General features: G+C 44.7%; 1 protein-coding gene across 1 annotated transcript in view; it reads left to right on the top strand.

The window, feature by feature from the left end:
- The first annotated feature begins 9,233 nt into the window (after positions 1-9,233).
- Positions 9,234-21,234, top strand: part of ccdc69 (coiled-coil domain containing 69) — a 29,725-nt gene continuing 17,724 nt past the window's right edge. The window contains exon 1 of the mRNA XM_044204488.1: positions 9,234-9,397. Within this exon, the coding sequence (XP_044060423.1) occupies positions 9,377-9,397 (21 nt within the window). The 5' untranslated portion in view covers positions 9,234-9,376. The remainder of the gene's footprint in view (positions 9,398-21,234) is intronic.

Consider the following 21,234-nt stretch of genomic DNA (forward strand, 5'->3'; position numbering starts at 1 on the left):
AAATGGTGGTCTGAGATTCAACCTGCCCAAAGTTTACCACAGTGTGTTAACACCGTGGTCAAGCCAATCACATGCTAATCAGGTACTGAACAGTGATGAGGGAGGTGCAGCCAGAAAACAATAGGCCTGATTACTGATTACTGGGCCATCATGGAAACTATTAGGTCAGTTTCAGGTGAAACTAGCTAATCAACAGATACTCAGGTAGACTCCTCCCTGAGGGCGGGGCTTATGTAACACAGAGTAGCTTAAATTTCTGAGTTTTCAGACCATTTTCACAATTGAGAATGACTTCCGGATGGGAGCCGAAACGTCTTGACTCTGAAAACAGCGTCCAGACGACTGCGACTGAAACCTTTTCTACGACTCTTCCACCACTCTCAGCAGTATTTTTAAGGGGAACTCGCGTTTAGAAGTTCTGAAAAGGCCTGAAATTTAAAGTTGACTCAACTTGAAACTAATAAAACGCGCAAAACTGTTTTAACATAAATAAAAACAGTATAATTATTCACCAAACGTCTTTTTTTTTTTTACCTTTTGAAAGAGTTGTAGAATAATTAAACGATTAAAACGTCTGTTCGGTTGATGTCCACACTGTTGCATGATGGGAGAATACTGTCTCCCCCCAAATACTCTTCAAGTTTTAATTTGTTTTCCAGTCCAGAAAAGCGACCCTGGACCAGTACTGAACCACGGCGGTGCAGCCGGTGTGGGGACCCGTTTGTCTCCTCAGAGGTCAGACTGAACCGGTCCAAACTGTGATAGTCCGTCCCCGTTCTGTGATCCAGCTCCGGCGGTGCTGACCCTGGACTCACCTGCTGCTTCTACCGCGAAGCTTTAGGAGCAGCTTTGCTGAAGCAGCCTGTTGTTGTGCTTCGACACCGAAACTGGAACCGCTTCCTGTTTAAATCTAACGCTCAGCTTCCGGTTCCTTATCTAACCGCCGCTCCGAGGATCTTCGTCTCTTTCTGCCCCGTCGCTCGTCGGTCTGGTCGAACCATCACAGCGTTCTGGCCTCCAGGTTTTATAAACCCTTCCTACAAAATAATGCCACTAAAGTTTCACAGAGTTGAACTTTCACTGTGGGGCGGTCAGAGGTGGATTGTGGGTAAATTGTGGTTGAGGCTGGTGCGTTTGTAATCTGGTCCACCATGAACTGAAGAGTATTTATAGAGCAGCTCGGCCTGAGTTTATATTAAGAAGTACAGTACGTGAACACACACACACACACACCCAGGTATGTACTGTATGCTGTATTACAACCCATACACACACACACACACACACACACACATCCTTGTACGTCTGTCTTTGTGAGGACCATCATTGACATAATGCATTCCCAGCCCCCTTAACCAAAACCTAATTCTAACACTAACCCTTCACACCAAGACCGGCCAAAATGTCCTCACTCTGCAGGTAAAACAACGTGTTTCAGTCCTCACTGTGGAGCAAGTTCACACACACACACACACACACACGGGTCAGTTCATGTGTGGAATGTGTATTTGTGTGTATTTTTAGCGCCGGACGAGCAGCAGTTGTTGTTTTCAGAATAACTTTCCATCCGACAACAGCTGCTTCACTTTCTGTTACCGCAGCAACACACAATGCATGACATCACGGCGTCGGGCTCTCAAGAAACGCGCTTTGACGCGGCAGCTTTCATCCACGTTTCATTCCTGTCTGTGGGTGCAAAGTTACGATTCGAGGGGCCCCCGAGAATGACAGCACGGTTATTAAGTTAAAGGCGGGGTCAGCGATTCTAATCGTAAAGTAACTCGGACCGAGCCGCACACACAGCGCTGTTCCAGCCATGATGTGTGTGTGTCAGGTGACGTTAAACGACCTGCCCGCGGACACTCAGCTGACTCTCTAGTTTGCCAAGATCTGCTGCTGGAGAGTTGTGAGCGTCGCTGTCTGGAGCTGCTGTGCTGGCTCTGGGAAACCATCTCGTCCTCTCTGGCTGTTAGCTTAGCAGCAGCAACTGTAGCGACAGTTTGCTAACCCGCAACCTAGCTAAGCTAACCCGCAACCTAGCTAAGCTAACGTTACTTTGTCCAAATCAGCTGAACGTTGACGTTAGCTAACGGAAGCTGTGTTTCGGCTCCAGTGACACCAGCGTTTGCTCACCGACGGCGTGTGACGCGCGTCAGCACACCTGTGTACCCGTCCCTGGTCATTGTTTTCAAGGTAAAATCCCACAAACTGGAGGCGTCATGACGAGCATCGCGTCAGGAGACGCCACGTTCATATTTTCCAGCATCAACGTGTTTCAACTGTCCAGAAAAGCATTTTAAAGCAATTGAATCCCCCCTTTACACTCAGTGAGGAAGCACAGCACAAAAACAAATCCACCCAATCGTTTTCCAGCTGCTCAACTTCCTGTTTCCACTCCATCCTCTGCGCACCTGATCCAATTAAGAGCTTACTGCCGATTGGCTGATCCAGAGAAATCGGATCACGTCTGATTAAACAGGCACTCTCAGAAGAGAGCGGACAGAGTTTACCTGCTGCCAAAACACCTGCTGAGATACGGACGCAAACTCGTAAACCTGATTACAGCGAGTGCACAGGTGCATTTAGATTTCAAACCGGTTCAACGTGAGCTCCGGCTCAACCGGCTGCAGCAGCAACATCCTGCTTTACATTATCAGAATCAGAAATACTTTATTGATCCCCGAAGGGAAACGCTTTGTTACAGCAGCTCGCCTTTACGTCAGTGCACACAGGAGGAAGTACTAGCAAACAATATGATACACTATAAAACTATAAAAACAGGTCAGAAAATAAATTAAGTACCAGGTGGGTATAAGTATAAGATAAAATAAGTGTGAGGTACCAAGTGGGTTTACCAGTTGATGATGATAATACAGTATAATAATACAATGTAATAATATAAGTAATAAGCAGTGGTGCATGTACTGTCGAGTTAAGTGCAGCTTATTGAGATTATTAAGATATTGCACAGCAGTAATGGAGGTATATAATATCAATATCAATAAATAAGAAAAACTACCATGGGAAAACTAATATTGCACAGGAGTATTACACAGAATATTGCACAATTATTCAAGTATTGCAGAGATGTTAATGATCAATGTCCAGTTTAGTGACTTGGGTCATACAGACTGACACTTAGAGGGAGGAGTTAAAGAGTCTGATGGCCACAGGCAGGAAGGACTTCCTGTGGCGCTCTGTGGTGCATTGTGGGGGGATGAGTCTTCCGCTGAAGGTGCTCCTTTGTTTGACCAGCACGTCATGGAGCGGGTGGGAGACGCTGTCCAAGATGGCGTGTAGTTTACCCAGCATCCTCCTCTCTGACACCACCGCCAGAGAGTCCAGCTCCACCCCCACGATGCCACCGGCCTCACGGGTCAGTTTGTTGAGTCTGTTGGCGTCCGCTACCCTCAGCCTGCTGCCCTCAGCCTGCTACCCTCAGCCTGCTGCCCCAGCATGCAACAGCATACAGGATAGCACCGGCCACCACAGACTCATAAAACATCTTCAGCATCGTCCGGCAGATGTTGAAGGACCTCAGCCTCCTCAGGAAACAGAGGCGGCTCTGGCCCTTCCTGTAAACAGCCTGAGTGTTCTTGGTCCAGTCCAACGACGAGACGGAGCTACGGCAACGGGCAGCATGCGGGAATAATAACCTGATGATAGAATATATAACAGCACGACAGCCACAGGGACGCTTCACTGCTTTAATGGTTTAAGCACAAGTCGGGCGGTGCGGGTATGTGGAGGTGGGTAGGTAGCTGCAGAGGGAGAGGTGGGGGAGTTGCTCAGGTGAGCAGCGTCAAGGAGAGATAACTGGCACGGCTGAACCCGGTTAACTAATTATCCTCTCCTTAAATACAGCAGCAGGCTGGACGCAGGACAGGAGGCGGAAGGAGAGGCGGTCGGAAGAACGACGGGTGCAGAGAAAGAGAAATAAATAAAGAAAGAAACCCAGCGTGGCGACTCAGGGCCAAGAGGAACTCACGGTAGCACGATTACGCTACAATATTTAATTATGATCATTTACAGATTAAGATCCTAAGTAGAGAGAAGAGTTGGTTTGAAAGAGGAGTCAAAGAAGCCATTTTTGTGAAAAAAGAAAACCCCTCTTTGAACAGAAATGGTGGTCTGAGATTCAACCTGCCCAAAGTTTACCACAGTGTGTTAACACCGTGGTCAAGCCAATCACATGCTAATCAGGTACTGAACAGTGATGAGGGAGGTGCAGCCAGAAAACAACAGGCCTGATTACTGATTACTGGGCCATCATGGAAACTATTAGGTCAGTTTCAGGTGAAACTAGCTAATCAACAGATACTCAGGTAGACTCCTACCTGAGGGCGGGGCTTATGTAACACAGAGTAGCTTAAATTTCTGAGTTCCCGTCCCATTTTTTCACAATTGAGAATGACTTCCGGATGGGAGCCGAAACGTCTTGATTCTGAAAACAGCGTCCAGACGACTGCGACTGAAACCTTTTCTACGATGGAGCACTCCTGGACGAATGAGGGACTACGTCGCCTGATCATTTACAGAATAAAACGGCGGCAGTTAACGAACTGGAACTGGAGCGTTGCCGCGGTAACTGCTGGTGTTTGCGACATCATGACCCGGAGCCTGTTAGCTTTAGCCTCCGTCTGTTAGCGTGATATCATGACCCGGAGCCTGTTAGCTTTAGCCTCAGTCTGTTAGCGTGATATCATAACCCGGGGCCTGTTAGCTTTAGCCTCAGTCTGTTAGCGTGATATCATAACCCGGGGCCTGTTAGCTTTAGCCTCAGTCTGTTAGCGTGATATCATAACCCGGGGCCTGTTAGCTTTAGCCTCAGTCTGTTAGCGTGATATCATAACCGGAGCCTGTTAGCTTTAGCCTCAGTCTGTTAGCATGATATCATAACGCGGGGCCTGTCAGCTTTAGCCTCAGTCTGTTAGCATGATATCAAAACCCGGGGCCTGTTAGCTTTAGCCTCAGTCTGTTAGCGTGATATCATAACCCGGGGCCTGTTAGCTTTAGCCTCAGTCTGTTAGCGTGATATCATGACTGGAGCCTGTTAGCTTTAGCCTCCGTCTGTTAGCGTGATATCATGACCCGGGCCTGTTAGCTTTAGCCTCAGTCTGTTAGCGTGATATCATAACCCGGAGCCTGTTAGCTTTAGCCTCAGTCTGTTAGCGTGATATCATAACCCGGGGCCTGTTAGCTTTAGCCTCAGTCTGTTAGCGTGATATCATAACCCGGGGCCTGTTAGCTTTAGCCTCAGTCTGTTAGCGTGATATCATAACCCGGGGCCTGTTAGCTTTAGCCTCAGTCTGTTAGCGTGATATCGTAACCCGGGGCCTGTTAGCTTTAGCCTCAGTCTGTTAGCATGATATCATAACCCGGGGCCTGTTAGCTTTAGCCTCCGTCTGTTAGCGTGATATCATGACCTGGGGCCTGTTAGCTTTAGCCTCAGTCTGTTAGCATGATATCATGACCGGAGCCTGTTAGCTTTAGCCTCCGTCTGTTAGCATGATATCATAACCCGGGGCCTGTTAGCTTTAGCCTCAGTCTGTTAGCGTGATATCATGACCAGAGCCTGTTAGCTTTAGCCTCAGTCTGTTAGCATGATATAATGGCATGGCGGAGAGAGATGTTTCTCGGAAAAGGGTTGGCGGTAACGAAGTCGGCCTGTCGCTGGAAACACGAGAGGAAGAAGAAGAAGAAGAAAGACAAACGTGGCTGAGCGATTTGATTTGTGAATATTGTTCTGTTTGAAGGCACCTGAGTGTTTGGACCGAAGGGAGGAAGCGGCGGCGGCTTCTCTTCTTTGTGTTGCGTCGAGTTACTTCTTCTGGTACTTTTACTCAGGTAGGATTTTAAATGCAGGTGTTTTACTTGGACTGGACTACTTTCTCCTCCACCGCTGCTTTCGACGACGCACAACCAGACTGAAGACTCACTGCGACAGGAAGCCACGTGGTGGAGTTTTTAAATAACCACAAAGGGGTTTGATGGGAAACACTGAAACAGCACCGGTGGAGTTAATGAACAATTCGCAGGTTTACAGGTATGAAACAGGTAACTTGTCTGAGGCCGAGTGGATGTTGTGCAGCTTTAAACCGGAGTGTGTCAGAGTCTGAACAATGACGTCGTCGTTCCAGTAAGACGAAGTTAATCACCTCACATGCTGACTGGGAGCTTTCACACATCCTGCTGATTAACTCTGCGTGAGGTGTGTGTGTGTGTTTGTGCGTGCTGTGTCCTCACAAGGTGATAAAGACCGCAAACCTCCACAGCAGATGAAATCTACCTCTTTCGTCAGAGGGAAAGTCCTCAGAAGTGAAGTACATCCTGTGTGTTTTATGGGCTTTTGCTCATATAAACATAAAACAGAAGCAGGAGGAGGAAAAACCTGCAGCTGCCTCCTCAAACTACGACCAAAACTACAGCCGCCATTTTCATTTTAGACCTCATTTACACAAACTTTCAGTTTAGTAGTAGATGTAGTTTCACATCTGTTGAGATTAAAATAAGTACTTTACTTTGGGGAGTGAATGTGAGTTATTGTATTTACATATGACACACACACACACACACACACACACACACACACACACACACACACTTGACTGTGACATCAGCTGTTAAAAATGTGATGATGTCAGAGGGACAGATGCTGCACAAACACCTGGAAGTTCAGCTGCAGGTCAACACACATCATAACACCGCACTGCTGCTGCTGCTGGTCACATTATTATATTAATTTATTGATAATTCGGTCAGAGACACTTACTTATGACGTTACCTATTCCAGTTATTCTGTCATAGCCATGTCATAAAAGCCTTTTAAAAGCTTAAATTTAGGCTTTAGCCTCAGTCTGTTAGCGTGATATCATGACCCGGATCTGTTAGCTTTAGCCTCAGTCTGTTAGCGTGATATCATGACCCGGGTCTGTTAGCTTTAGCCTCAGTCAGTCTGTCATGAGCCGGGGCCTGTTAGCATCAGCCTCAGTCTGTTAGCATGATATCATGACCCTGGTCTGTTAGCTTTAGCCTCAGTCTGTTAGCATGATATCATGACCCAGGGCCTGTTAGCTTTAGCCTCAGTCTGTTAGCGTGATATCATGACCTGGGGCCTGTTAGCTTTAGCCTCAGTCTTTTAGCGTGATATCATGACCCGGATCTGTTAGCTTTAGCCTCAGTCTGTTAGTGTGATATCATGACCCAGATCTGTTAGCTTTAGCCTCAGTCTGTTAGCATGATATCATGACCCAGGGCCTGTTAGCTTTAGCCTCAGTCTGTTAGCATGATATCATGGCCTTAGTCTGTTAGCATGATATTATGGCTTGTTAGCTTTAGCCTCAGTCTGTTAGCATGATGTCATGACCCGGGTCTGTTAGCTTTAGCCTCAGTCTGTTAGCGTGATATCATGACCTGTTAGCTTTAGCCTCAGCCTGTTAGTGTGATATCATGACCTGTTAGCTTTAGCCTCAGCCTGTTAGCGTGATATCATGACCTGTTAGCTTTAGCCTCAGCCTGTTAGCATGATGTCATGGCCTGTTAGCTTTAGCCTCAGTCTGTTAGCGTGATATTATGACCTGGGGCCTGTTAGCTTTAGCCTCAGTCTGTTAGCATGATATCATGACCTGGATGTGTTAGCTTTAGCCTCAGCCTGTTAGTGTGATATCATGACCCGGGTCTGTTAGCTTTAGCCTCAGCCTGTTAGTGTGATATCATGACCTGTTAGCTTTAGCCTAAGTCTGTTAGCGTGATATCATGACCCGGATCTGTTAGCTTTAGCCCCAGTCTGTTAGCGTGATATCATGACCCGGGTCTGTTAGCTTTAGCCTCAGGCTGTTAGCGTGATATCATGATCTGGAGCCTGTTAGCTTTAGCCTCAGCCTGTTAGTGTGATATCATGACCTGTTAGCTTTAGCCTCAGCCTGTTAGTGTGATATCATGACCTGTTCTGTTAGCTTTAGCCTCAGTCTGTTAGTGTGATATCATGACCCGGGTCTGTTAGCGCATGATATCATGACCTGGGGCCTGTTAGCTTTAGCCTCAGTCTGTTAGCATGATATCATGACCTGGGGCCTGTTAGCTTTAGCCTCAGTCTTTTAGCGTGATATCATGAATCAGGGCCTGTTAGCTTTAGTCTCAGTCTGTTAGCATGATATCATGACCTGGGGCCTGTTAGCTTTAGCCTCAGTCTGTTAGCGTGATATCATGACTCAGGGCCTGTTAGCTTTAGCCTCAGTCTGTTAGCGTGATATCATGACCCGGGTCTGTTAGCTTTAGCCTCAGTCTGTTAGCATGATATCATGGTCTTAGTCTGTTAGCGTGATATCATGACTCAGGGCCTGTTAGCTTTAGTCTCAGTCTGTTAGCATGATATCATGACCTGGCCTTAGCTTTAGCCTCAGTCTGTTAGCGTGATATCATGACCTGGGGCCTGTTAGCTTTAGTCTCAGTCTGTTAGCGTGATATCATGACCCGGGGCCTGTTAGCTTTAGCCTCAGTCTGTTAGCATGATATCATGACCCGGGTCTGTTAGCTTTAGCCTCAGTCTGTTAGCATGATATCATGGCCTTAGTCTGTTAGCGTGATATCTGTTAGCGTGATAGCCTCAGTCTGTTAAGCGCGACTCATGACCCGGGGCCTGTTAGCTTTAGCCTCAGTCTGTTAGCATGATATCAGCTTTAGCCTCAGTCTGTTAGCATGATATCATGGCCTTAGTCTGTTAGCGTGATATCATGACTCAGGGCCTGTTAGCTTTAGTCTCAGTCTGTTAGCATGATATCATGACTCAGGGCCTGTTAGCTTTAGCCTTAGTCTGTTAGTGTGATATCATGACCTGGGGCCTGTTAGCTTTAGCCTTAGTCTGTTAGCATGATAGCATGACCTGGGGCCTGTTAGCTTTAGCCTCAGTCTGTTAGCGTGATATTATGGCCTGTTAGCTTTAGCCTCAGTCTGTTAGCATGATATCATGACCCGGGGCCTGTTAGCTTTAGCCTCAGTATTTGTTGTGTTTACATTAGTTTTCACTTTATGGTTAATTACAGGTACATTTCATGATTATTTAAAATCTGTATATATTTTTATATACGGCTTATCTGTATCTTTTGGATTGTTAATAATAACGATAATAAGAAACGTTGTTGAGTGACGAACGTACGGAGTGTTCCTGAAGGCAGCACATATAAGCCCCGCCCCCTGTGGTCGGCGGCCCGAGAGGTGCGTTCAGGGGAGTTTTTTTTTTTTTTTTTTTTTTTTTTTAACGGAGTGTTTGAAAGTTGTCAACAGAGGGAGGAAGACGACGACGAAGCAGCAGCAGCAGAAGAAGAAGAGGAAGGAGGAGAGCGGCTTCAAACCGACAGCAGAGCTCGGAGGAGGAGGAATGGGCTGCAGCCACAGCAAGGTGAGAAACACCGGTAGAAAACAAAAGAGCCCCGGTAGAAGTTGACTTTGCTTCGGCCGGAGGAAGTTCATTAGCAGGCGGCCGGTGCCTGCCGCTGCTGCACGGCCACACAACGTGCCGGGAATGAGCTCCGGGTAATAATGGACCGTGTGCCCCAAATACGGCTTGCTTTTTTAAAATTATTTATACCTCACTTATGGTTCAGAAACAGGAGTCGCAGGAGGTGATTTGGCGCCCGGGTTTTTATCTGACAACGAAAATGCGGTAAAAAAAAAAAAACCCCACCGTGAACGTTACTTCTTTTTTTGTTTGTTCTTTCTTTTCTGAACATCTGTTTCTAATCTGGCATCGTGTTTGAATCTCGGGGCTGTTTTCCCACGGTGCCCTTTAGAAGATGGACACCCCCTTTTTTTTTGTAAAGTTTTGCAACGCTTTTATTCCAACATCTTATATGTTTTTAATGCCCCCCCCCACCCACTATCTCTAAAATAGTCCCACTCTGAGATAAAGTGTGTTTGATTTTATGTACGTTTTTATCACTTAAAATGCTTCTATAATACTTATATTCTCATAGTATGCTGTGATTTTAAAGTGACCTTACTCTTCTGTGATAACATTAATATAGAATTAGTATTTGTTCTTTAATTTCTAAAGATATCAACACTTTAATACTCTGTATTTCACTTCCTGCGTGTATCCCTGAGTAGTGAAATAACTGTAGTTTCCCTGTGTTTTGTCTGTACTGTCTGTACTGTGGGAGTTAATGGCAGTAGTTCTTCACCACAGGGGGAGTTTGACAGCTGGTGTCTTCCACAGGTTATTGATAGAAAATGACGGAGCAGCCGAGGCTTCATGTGGGGTCAGTGGTTTTCCGAGGCCTCCAGGTGTAGGGTTGGAGTTTGATAACATTTGATCAAGTTTGAGTTACGTACAGATTCAGAATAATCTCAACCCCCCCCTCCTTATTGATCCCACTTAGTCCAGCTTTCGACGTGTAAATAAAGTCTCAGCTGAGATCTGTAATCTCGTTTTGTTGGCTGACACACTGAAGTTACAGCGATTATCTGACTGATTTATACCGTTTACGAGCTGCTTGATCCGAATACAGGAGGTTCTGATTCACAAGTATGAAGCTGATCAGTTATCGATCAGTTTTCTGTGAGATTCTGACTCCTGAAACTGACACGACGTGATCGTTTGACCAGAGACTCGCCTCTCTGTTGAACTCTGTTTCTGTCAGTGTCTTGCAGAAAATACGTTAACAACAGACGAGTTTCATTTGGGCATTTTACAGACTGCGTGTTTTTTAATTTCTTAATTTAATTTAACAGAAAAGATTGAATCAGTACGCTTCAGTTGCAAAGAATAGATCCAGATTATTATTCTAATCTTCAGCCCAACAGGTGACGTCTTAATATCTCTGGTTTTATCCGACCAACAAGCCCAAAACCCAAAGACGCTCCGTCGCATTAGAGAAGCTGCAACCAGCTCAACAGAAAATGCATGAAAACAGACGAAACACGAGAAACCTTCTTCACCGGTTTGACAACACTTACAATTTAGCATTTAGAAAAAATGCTGCAAAGTGAGAAAACACAACCAAATACACAAAACGCGCTGCAAGTAGCTCAGACGACAACCAACGGCGTTTCCAGGGGACGCTGAAGTCCCGTTTGTCCAAAAAAACGTACATTTTAGCTAATTTTCACTAAGTTGCAAGTGTGTTGAGCTCTCAGGGCCACCGTACTAAAATAATAATTTGACTATCAAATTAGTTGCTGATTAATTTTCTGTTTCTGATCGGCCGTAACATCTGATTCACACCCTTGGGTGAGCCCTGGTGTCCGGAAGCATCTGCGTACAGCTGCTCAGTGAAAGGCATTCTGGGAAACGTAGGAAATCTTTTACAGGAAGCAGAAGTAGACAGGGCAGATGTTGAAATAAACATGTAATTCAGATGTTGACCCTCCGTTTATAAACCAGGTTGTTTCACCACAGAAGCAGTTTTAGAAGCTGTTGCATAACATGAAATCCAGTAAATCTTTCATTAGCTCAGAATAGAACAGATTTAGGGCTCAGAGTCTGAGCTGCTGCTGGAGGAGATCAATGACACCAGCAACAACACACGGATGGTTTTAATAGTATCTTGATTTAAAACTGTACCTGAATTCAACAGATTCATCTGCTGCTGGTTTTGTTAGTGGCAAAAACTGTTAGTCTGCACCTTCTTAACTTACGTTCTGCTATTTTATTGTGATATGATTTTTTTAAGTTAAAGCAGTGTTAACCCACACCTAAAGCGACACAACGTGTAGCGACGCAACATAAAGCAGCAACGTAAAGGGACGCAACATACAGTAACAACGTAAAGGGACGCACCGTAAAGTAGCAACGTAAAGGGACCGTAAAGTAGCAACGTAAAGGGACCGTAAAGTAACAACGTAAAGGGACGCACCGTAAAGTAACAACGTAAAGGGACGCACCGTAAAGTAACAACACAAAGTAGCAACGTAAAGGGACGCACCGTAAAGTAACAACACAAAGTAGCAACGTAAAGGGACGCACCGTAAAGTAACAACACAAAGTAGCAACGTAAAGGGACGCGCCGTAAAGTAACAACACAAAGTAGCAACGTAAAGGGACGCACCGTAAAGTAGCAACGTAAAGCGACCGTAAAGTAGCAACGTAAAGGGACACACCGCAAAGTAGCAACGTAAAGGGACGCATTGTAAGATAACATAAAGGGACGCACCGTAAAGTAGCAACGTAAAGCGACCGTAAAGTAGCAACGTAAAGGGACGCACCGTAAAGTAGCAACGTAAAGCGACCGTAAAGTAGCAACGTAAAGGGACACACCGCAAAGTAGCAACGTAAAGGGACGCATTGTAAGATAACATAAAGGGACGCACCGTAAAGTAGCAACGTAAAGCGACCGTAAAGTAGCAACGTAAAGGGACACACCGCAAAGTAGCAACGTAAAGGGACGCATTGTAAGATAACATAAAGGGACGCACCGTAAAGTAGCAACGTAAAGGGACGCACCGTAAAGTAACAACGTAAAGGGACGCACCGTAAGATAACAACGTAAAGGGACGCAACATAAAGTAACAACATAAAGTAACAACGTAAAGTAACAACATAAAGTAGCAACGTAAAGGGACGCACCGTAAAGCAACACCGTAAAGCAACAACGTAAAGCAACAACGTAAAGGGACGCACCGTTAAAGCGATGTAACTTAATATGTAGCCCTTGTCACAGGTTCTACTGTTGTTTCCTCTGTTCTCGAACCACTTTGGGGATACTGGAATTTTGAGGCTTTAAAAAATCTGATAATGATAAATCAGCTGATGTTAATTTTTTTAAATAAATTAAAAACATATACAAACATTTTAGATAAAGATTATCTGATTTGTTGCTGTAGTTTCTTGTGGACAAACAAGCTGTTTCTAAATGACCTCATATCCTATTAGCATAAAATGGACATTTTAACTGCTGACATTTACTTATAAGCCGACACATGTGCTAATACTGATATATACGTGGCAACCGTTGTGCCAGAGACATGTAGCAGCAGGTCATGTGACAACAACAGCAATCACTCCAGCAGGAAAATGCAAAGTGAACGTTTCAAGAGCCAAATTCAGCTTCAACACCACATATTTGATGAAACACTCGCACAAACATCCTTCGGACAACAATTAAACAATGCCGATAACTTTTTTTTTTAATGTGCAAAATGACAGATGTGGCTGTAAACGTGGAGTTTGGACGGTTAACTGAACAAAATCTGCCAAACCTGCACTTCCTCTCCAAAACGTCTGCTGCTCATGTGTAAACGCTGCAACGTATTCAACTTTTACAGCTAACGTGTGGCTAACCGCTAACACATGGAGCTCCAACATGTTACATCACTGAGTCATAATGTGAACTGTTTTTATTCACTTGGAAGATTTAAGGATTTGACACCTTTAAGCATCTTGTTTTTCAGAAAGATTTTAATCAAAAAGCTTCATTTACACGTTTACATTAAGAGAAATGTAGGAAGTGTTTGTGTGAATACCAATGAACAAACACTGTAGTTCACTAATGTCACATTTGAGGAATTCTGGGTAATGAAGTAATGAAGGGTTAGCTGATGTAGAGCTAAAACCATGAGTCAATTAATCAGTTAGCCAATTGATAATGTATTTCCTCAAACTATTTTGTCTCGAACGATGTAAAGCTAAATATCTTTGAGTCTTTTGGACAAAACAAGACATTTGAAGACGTCAGCTGGACATTTTCCACTATTTTCTGGCATTTTATAGACTAAACGATTGATTGTCATTCCTTATTTATTTCAAGGAAATAAAAAAAAATGTATTTAATACATTAATCCAAAAAATAATTGACAGATTAATCGAATAATGTAAATAATTCTTTGTTGCATCTCTAAATAGGACCATAAATGTCTCACATGACCTCGACGCAATTTTAGAAAGTGCTGCAACAATCAGGATTAAATCAACTGCAGAGACCTTTTGTCTGCATTGTTGAAGCTGTGGACGGTAACAGAGCTCATGTTGCTGCTGGTCGTTTCTCACCTCCGGCTCTCTGATTCGCACTCGTCCAGTTGTTTCTGTCAGACAACAGATGGTCCGCTGGTCTCTTCGACTCTCAGAGGTTACGGTTTTCCACCGGCTGCCTCGCAGACCTGAACTCGACACTAAACCTGAACTCTTAGAGTTTATGAGCCGTGGTGAGGTGTTACGCACCGAGCGGACGGTTTGTTTAAAAGATGAAAAAAGGAAAATGTTTTGAAAATATGAGTTGGCTGGACTTAAAGCTAAAAACCCAAGTAATTGAATGGAGTTCTGCTTGTACAGTTTCTGCTCCTCGTTCTGGACAGTCTGACCTTTTTTTAGTGTTTGCAGTAAAACAGTCTGAGGCTATTTTCCATTTTAAAAAACCCTCACAAGTAGAGAAACTCAAGGAAACGGGAACTTTAAACTTCTTATGCTGTGTCTCAATTCCGATACTTGCGTTAGTGTACACAGTGTACTGCATGGAAGCGTACTATGTACTTACTTGCGTAGTCCCAAATCGAACACCGCTGTCGTGCACTTACCGGAAATGATGATCGCAACATTCGACCGCTTCTTCTTCTTCTTCTTCTTCTTTTTAATGGCGAATTGCAACCATTCACGGTACCAAATCATTACAAACTGCTAAATTAACCCAATAAACATGCTGATGGCTTCTGTCCGACAACAAAAAACCGCCACATGTATAACTTACATTTGTACGGCGCGGTGTTCACCGGAGCGAACCGAACCCGCTCCCCGTCCTCTGCGGAGCCAAGATGGCGACCATTGAGCGTGAGAAGTTCCACCCTCAACCTTTAGACCGCTGGGTGCTCGTCGCGCACTGCCTTTTTGCCACAATTGTCAGTGCGAACGCACTCGCGCACTCAAAATAGCAAGTGCGAGTACAGAAGAACGCGAATTGAGACGCAGCTTCCAACTTTAACAGACTGGACGGATCAGGAGGAACTGAAAATGACAAAATGGCAGTTGTGTCGTCACACTGCAGTTTAGGAGTTTGCAACACATTAAAAAAGGGACTTCTCAAGATCTCTAAGCTAAGGAACCCAAAGTAAGTTTTAGAGTTGCAACAAACTATTATTTTAATTTGAAATGTCCAAGGTGACGTCTTCAAATGTCTTGTTTTGTCCGACCGACGGTCCGAAACCCAAAGAGATTCAGTTTACATATATATATATTATATATTTTATATATAAAACAGAGACAAACTGGAAACTTCTCATATTGAGAATAGTTTTTTCTGCTCGATGAACGACTTAAACGATTATTCAAATCATTGGCAATTAATTTTCTTTTCGATCGGCTAATTAGTTTCAGCTCTAGTAAGGATCAAGTTCCTTTGGTGGGGGGGGAAAAAAAGAGTTATGTGATTTTAAAATAGAGATCAATACAACCACCTGTTATCGTGTGAGCGAGGCTCCGTACTGAAGTCACACTAAAGTCACATGATGACCTTTGCTAATGAAGTGTGTTTGGCGCTGAAGTACCTGAGGTGTTTGTGGATTCCCGCAGTAGAAAACGTCCTCATGTGACTCAGAAGGGATGTTTTCCGTTCAGATCTGAAGCCCGCAGAGATCCCGAGGCACGACTCCTCCGTGTGACTTTTGTTTTTACTGTTAAATTCAGAATTTATCTGCGTTGCCACGGCAATGAGAAAACACCACATCGCTGTCCTGAACCGGCCGCAGTGATGCCGTCAGATAAGTTTGCATCGAGGGGAAATGATGCCTGTGTGCAGTGGAGGAAGAAGTACTCAGACGTCCTGCATTTAAAATCCTACTGAAGTAAAAGTACATTATTATTATTATTATTATTATTATCAGCAAAATGTATTTTAAGTACTTGTTCTGCATAAAAAATGTTAAAGCAGCATGTTGCTGTTTCGCTACTTTATATCATGGATGTATGAAGAGAGCTGGATTCAGCGTCGGAGGCTCCGTTCATTCCCATGAAAGCTTCTCCGCGGCGCGTGAGGCCGAAAAAGTTAGACTTCCCGGCATAAAATGACCCCGATCTTCCTACAGCTTCTGCATCGTGCGGCGCCACGGGCGCAAGCGCGCTGGCGTTTCGTATAAGCGAGGCGGCTAACTTCCGGGTTTAGCCCTCCGCTAACTTGAATGGGGTATAAAACGAATGAATCGTGCGGCTCTTCTACACTTTCCAAATGTTGTCAGACCGAATGGATCTAATTCGGATAGTGAAACGAGTCATTTCGCGGCGGTTGTGATGCTAAAAAAAAAAAAATTATCGTTTTACAGCCGCTTCTTTCTTCGACCCAACAATATTTACCTCTGAAGTGGAGCGGAGCAGAAGTACAAAGTAGCTTGAAATGGAAATACTCAAGTAAAGTACCTGAAAACTGTACTAAAGTGCTGTTCTTAGTTGCCTTCCTCCTCCGCCTGTGCGCATGGCGTCTGCAGGGTTTGCCACCACTTCCTGCCTCAGAGCTGCAGCGAGCTGCGGTTTGGAAACTGCATTCATCTGTTTTGTAATTGGACTTTATTGTGCAGCTGCTGGATCGTGAACTTTACCCGAAATATAGACGGAGCCGGTGACGTCACCGTCAGACCGAGAGACCAGATCCCCTTCCATGTCAAAGCCTCCCCTGCAGTCCCCTGATAATTTATCAATGTATTGATCTATTACTGAACAGCACAGTGACATTGATTGGTAAAACAGCTTTGTCGGTGCATTCACTGAAGTCCGCAGCAGGACTTTAATTACTTTGTGAACACAGCAGGCTGTGTAGAACAGCTAAAAACACACATTCAAGTAAAGTGCAAAATCTTCTTAGACCAGATGTTGTCAAAATAAACCAGAGACGTACATTTTGAGGGAGCCATAACGCTGTTCTGTATGGATCGAGCATTTCCACCGGTTTTGGGAGGCTCTGTAGAACCACACGTCTGCATTTCCTCGCTGCAAAATCACTAATTAGGTCATCATATGACAGCTTCTGCGAACAACCGGAACGGACCATCCGGCACGGGGGGGGAGACTAGACTAGAGCAATTATTAAATATCTTTCTTGTTCCCCCTTTTTTGTTACATATACATGGCTAAAATGTGCCTAATATTTCTATAGGCTAATGAAATAATACTGGCATTTAGAAAGTTGGTGCCCTACGCACAGTGCGTGATGCGCGTGGTGGGAGCGGCGGCGCTGCCCGCATGTTCGCCGAAACAGGTTTCGCTCCTGTTCACACTGCACGTTAAAAGATCCCTTCGTAATGTAACGTAATAAGAAACTCAAAGATGGAAGATTGATTTCTCTGCCGAAGACTCGCGTTAGCTTCAGATTAACTTTTTAGAATTTATTTTTAGTCAAAAACAAAAGTGAGGATGTTGACGATTATCCCGATAATGGAAATTCACCGCGATCGGTTTATCTTGGATGTTATCTGTCCGTGATAATATTGTATCTCCTCCCGTCCCTGCTGCGGAGGACCTGTAACTCTGGCTTAGCATCACCTCCTGAGTGGATTTTCATCGGGTTGCGTTTTGTTGATTCTTGCAGTGGAAAAGGAGCTCGATTCTTCAACCGAAAGGAGTTAGATGTGATGAAGCTCTCGTGACTAATTAAGACGTTTTATATCACAACAGTTTAATCCTTTTTATTTAATCAGGTAATCCCAGACTCTTTTGCAAGAGAGACCCGAGTGCAGCAGATAGAAACGTAACAAAAGGACAATCGGACGTCATTAAATAAAGTTGTTTCTCGGTCGCGACCTGTAACTTCTTGGTGTCTTCACTTGCTAATCGGTGAGCTTTACAGCTGCTGGTGGGCAGATTTAGTTACCTTTGGTCAGAGCCAGGCTAGCTGTTTGCCCCTGTTTCCAGTCTTTATGCTAAGCTAAGCTAACTGGCTTTAGCTTCATATTTACCGCACAGGCGTGAGTGTTATCGATCCGAGCGTCTAACTCCTTTTTAAACGATCGTTTCTGTTTATTTAATCTTACGTCTTAGTGTTTGTGGTCTTTTTTGTAGTTTTTGTGTCCATCATTTCAGTAATAATAACGTAACATCAGCAGCTTAATAGCTCACATCTGGGAACGGATCAGTACAGGTCTGGAGTTTAATAATTGCAATTAAACTGAGATATTTCCCTGAAATGATTCATCTCTGGGTCTAATCAGTCCAAGAGTGTCTTTTAACTGTAATGGCGTTACACTCAGCTTGTAATTCTTCAGAGGAAGCAGGAGTAAAGCAGCTCTGCTCGTCTTTATAACGACAGCACAGCGAGTTTCTGTTTGATGCAGTGACAGTTCGTCAGTTAACGACGCGACTCTGAAATGTCTCCTGGCCTTTAACCGAACTCTTTGTGATGCATTTCCGCTCCTCGGCGAGCGGCGGGTGTCGTTCAGCGGAGGGTTGATCTGTTAGTTTGCAGCAGGAGCTCCTCGTTGAGGTTTTAGCGGAGGAAGGAGGGGGAGAGGTTAAAGACGAATTCTCCGTCTTCATCTCCAGGTGTGAGTTTAACCTCGTTCCAGAGATTCTTCACAGGACGTTAAATCTCATCCAGTAACGCTTCCCGGCGAGCTCTGGGGAATATTTAAACACCCGAGCAAGCATTTTGTCATGTAGCTGAGACTGTGTGTGTGTTTCTGTGTCGGTCCTTGAGAAAACTCCTCCTGAAAGTAAGACGGCGATGCGTTTGTTGTCTCCTGGACACGAAAGCCGTTCTTAAAATTTAAAGCAGAATAAAAATGAGGTCGAGTTTTGAGGTCAAAGTAATAAATGTCCTCGTAGGTTTACAATTTTCAAATGCTGTTATGACGGCACGCAGCATTTTAAATTCCACTTTGTTTTGTGGTTTTTCAGAGGAGGGAAACCGTCATTACTGTACAGAAACATGTTTGTCAGCATCTGACGTACCGGCTGCAGCACAACACACTTTGAAAACAGCTGCGGTGGTTTTTCTGCCAGATTCAGTTCAGTTTAATTCGACAACCTGACCCCCCCCCGAAATATATTGACAGACAAAACTCGCACTTCTTCTGAGCCTGAACACAGATGCAACACGCATCTTAACATTCGGTGTAACTGACGCTTTCCGAGGACAGGAGGTGGAAAAAAAACGCTGCTTATAGCTGCAGAACCTGCCCGAGAATCCTGCTGTTTTTAAAGTTTCCTTCAGTCTCGCGGTGATCCAGAGACGGCTGTCTGTCCGTCCACGGGTCCACTGCAGACAGGAGCTGCCGACTGCTGGTTCGGCTGCTTTAATGGGGACAGTTTGACAAAATGTAAACAAATATAGGCTAATGTGCTATTGTAGCCCACATAATAGGAGTGACGAAATGAATATATAACTGCACACTGGGATTATGGTTGGATAATATAATGATAAATACACAGAGTTGTGTGAAGGACCATCAGAGGTTTTTACTTTCCTTTCGATCATCTCTGGTTAAAGTACCGATCAGGGTTCAACTGACGGATAAAAGGACGCGTTTCCTGTTTTGGTGCCCTTTGCGGACTCGCAGGTCAGAGGTCACCTTTTGTTCAGCTTTCAGTGTGAATGTGCCCCGTCACGTCTCCAGTCAATGGAGAAGTCTTATTCTAGTGATGTGTCATCATCCTGTATAGTACTGCAGCACGATATCGCATCCGGGTTTAGGGGGGGGGGTTTGGGCTGCAGGGCAGTTTTGCTGACCGAAGGCTAATAAGATTGTACCTTTCACACATCAGCGTGATTTAAATATGTCGATTTATCAGGTTTAACAGCTCCGAAACTCCGCCTGCAGTCGAACGGTGAAGCTGCTTTGCACGCTGTCAACAAACAAACACATTATTCAGGCCACCAATAAATCCATAATCAATCCATCTGATGTAGTGAAGCTTAACTTGAGCTCTACCTCACACAAACTGTAGTTTTGTGGTTTCTGGTGTGAAGCCCAGTCAGTCTGAGGAGCTCAGATCTGACTCAGGCCTTCAGACCGATGATTCACATCGCTGATGGCAGGAAATAAGGCAGCTGAGGAGCTAATTCATTGATTATACGACCTCCAATAATCACACAGTAAGTCCTGCTTATTGAGGTTAGGGCTCAACAAGTCAGAGTACACTGTTTTTAATAAAAGCTAAAAAGCACAAAGGCTGCAGGTTGACAGTGTGAACGAATGCATCCACACAGTAAGTAGAGTTGAATCCATCAGTCAGTTAATCGATTGGCTTATTGATTGAAAACTAACGGAGCGCTGTGCTGATTTTACACATCACGATCAGTTTGTTTGTCTTGTTGAATACAACTCGGCCAGTGAAAACACTTATCAGGTTTGGAGACTACAGATGTCTAACGTTCCAATCCAGGTGCATTATGGGAAATGTAGGATCCAGTGTGTGTGGACTAAAGGTCTTCTTGGACGTTGAGAAACTGTGATGGACATTTTTGGATTAAACTATAAACCAAACGATTAATCAAAAAAAAAAAAAAAAAAAATACTTGACAGGTTAATCGATAATGAAAATAATTATTAGTTGCAGCGACGCAACAGATGATCACTTTCCAGTTTTTAGGCTCCACCCACACTGCTACGTTTCTGTTTTGAAACGCGTGAGTTTCGGCGCGTTAACACCTCGCGCCGGCACTCCTGCGGCGTTTTCGAAACGCTGCTAGGTCCGACGGTTTTGTTTGAAAACTCCGGGGTTTGCGTTTTAGCCTGGACGATGAAGCAGACGCCCGCGTTCGCTTCTTTATTGGCTCTTCCCTGATTGGTCACGCCCCTATCACGTGTCCCTTTGCCAGGAGGAAAACGACAGCAGCCTCGACCGCGAGCTGCTCAGCATGGCTAACGGATTACAGGCGCTGCTGACCTCGTTGTGTGTGCGCCACGTCGTCGGTCCAAGCAAAGAAATCTCTGGTCTCACTTTTCGCCATCGCTGTTCCTCGTTCGCAGTATTTACTACAATCTGCTTCCTGTTTACACCGGCCCGCACGTGAATAGTCACGTGATAGGCTGAAACGCTCGTCTGGACGGAGACGGTGGTAGTGTGGATGAATGTGTCGGCTTTAAAGTGTGTTGGGAACTTTAACTTTTGGCTTCCTCCTCTCTTACCTCCTTTTGTCACTCAACCTGAAACCCCCGTGGCTCTTCAGCTCCTCCCACTGAGCTTTAAATCAACCAATGAGATGACTTATATTCTTTTGGGAAACATCTGCAGAAACTGAATCTCCTCTGAGAACTTTCTCCTCTGTGAAATGAAACGCACGGTTTGGTGCAGGCAGGTTTTTCTTGACGGGGAAGTGCTGTACA

Source organism: Siniperca chuatsi, linkage group LG8 (assembly GCF_020085105.1).
Source record: "Siniperca chuatsi isolate FFG_IHB_CAS linkage group LG8, ASM2008510v1, whole genome shotgun sequence".
NCBI classification, from domain to species: Eukaryota; Metazoa; Chordata; class Actinopteri; order Centrarchiformes; family Sinipercidae; genus Siniperca; species Siniperca chuatsi.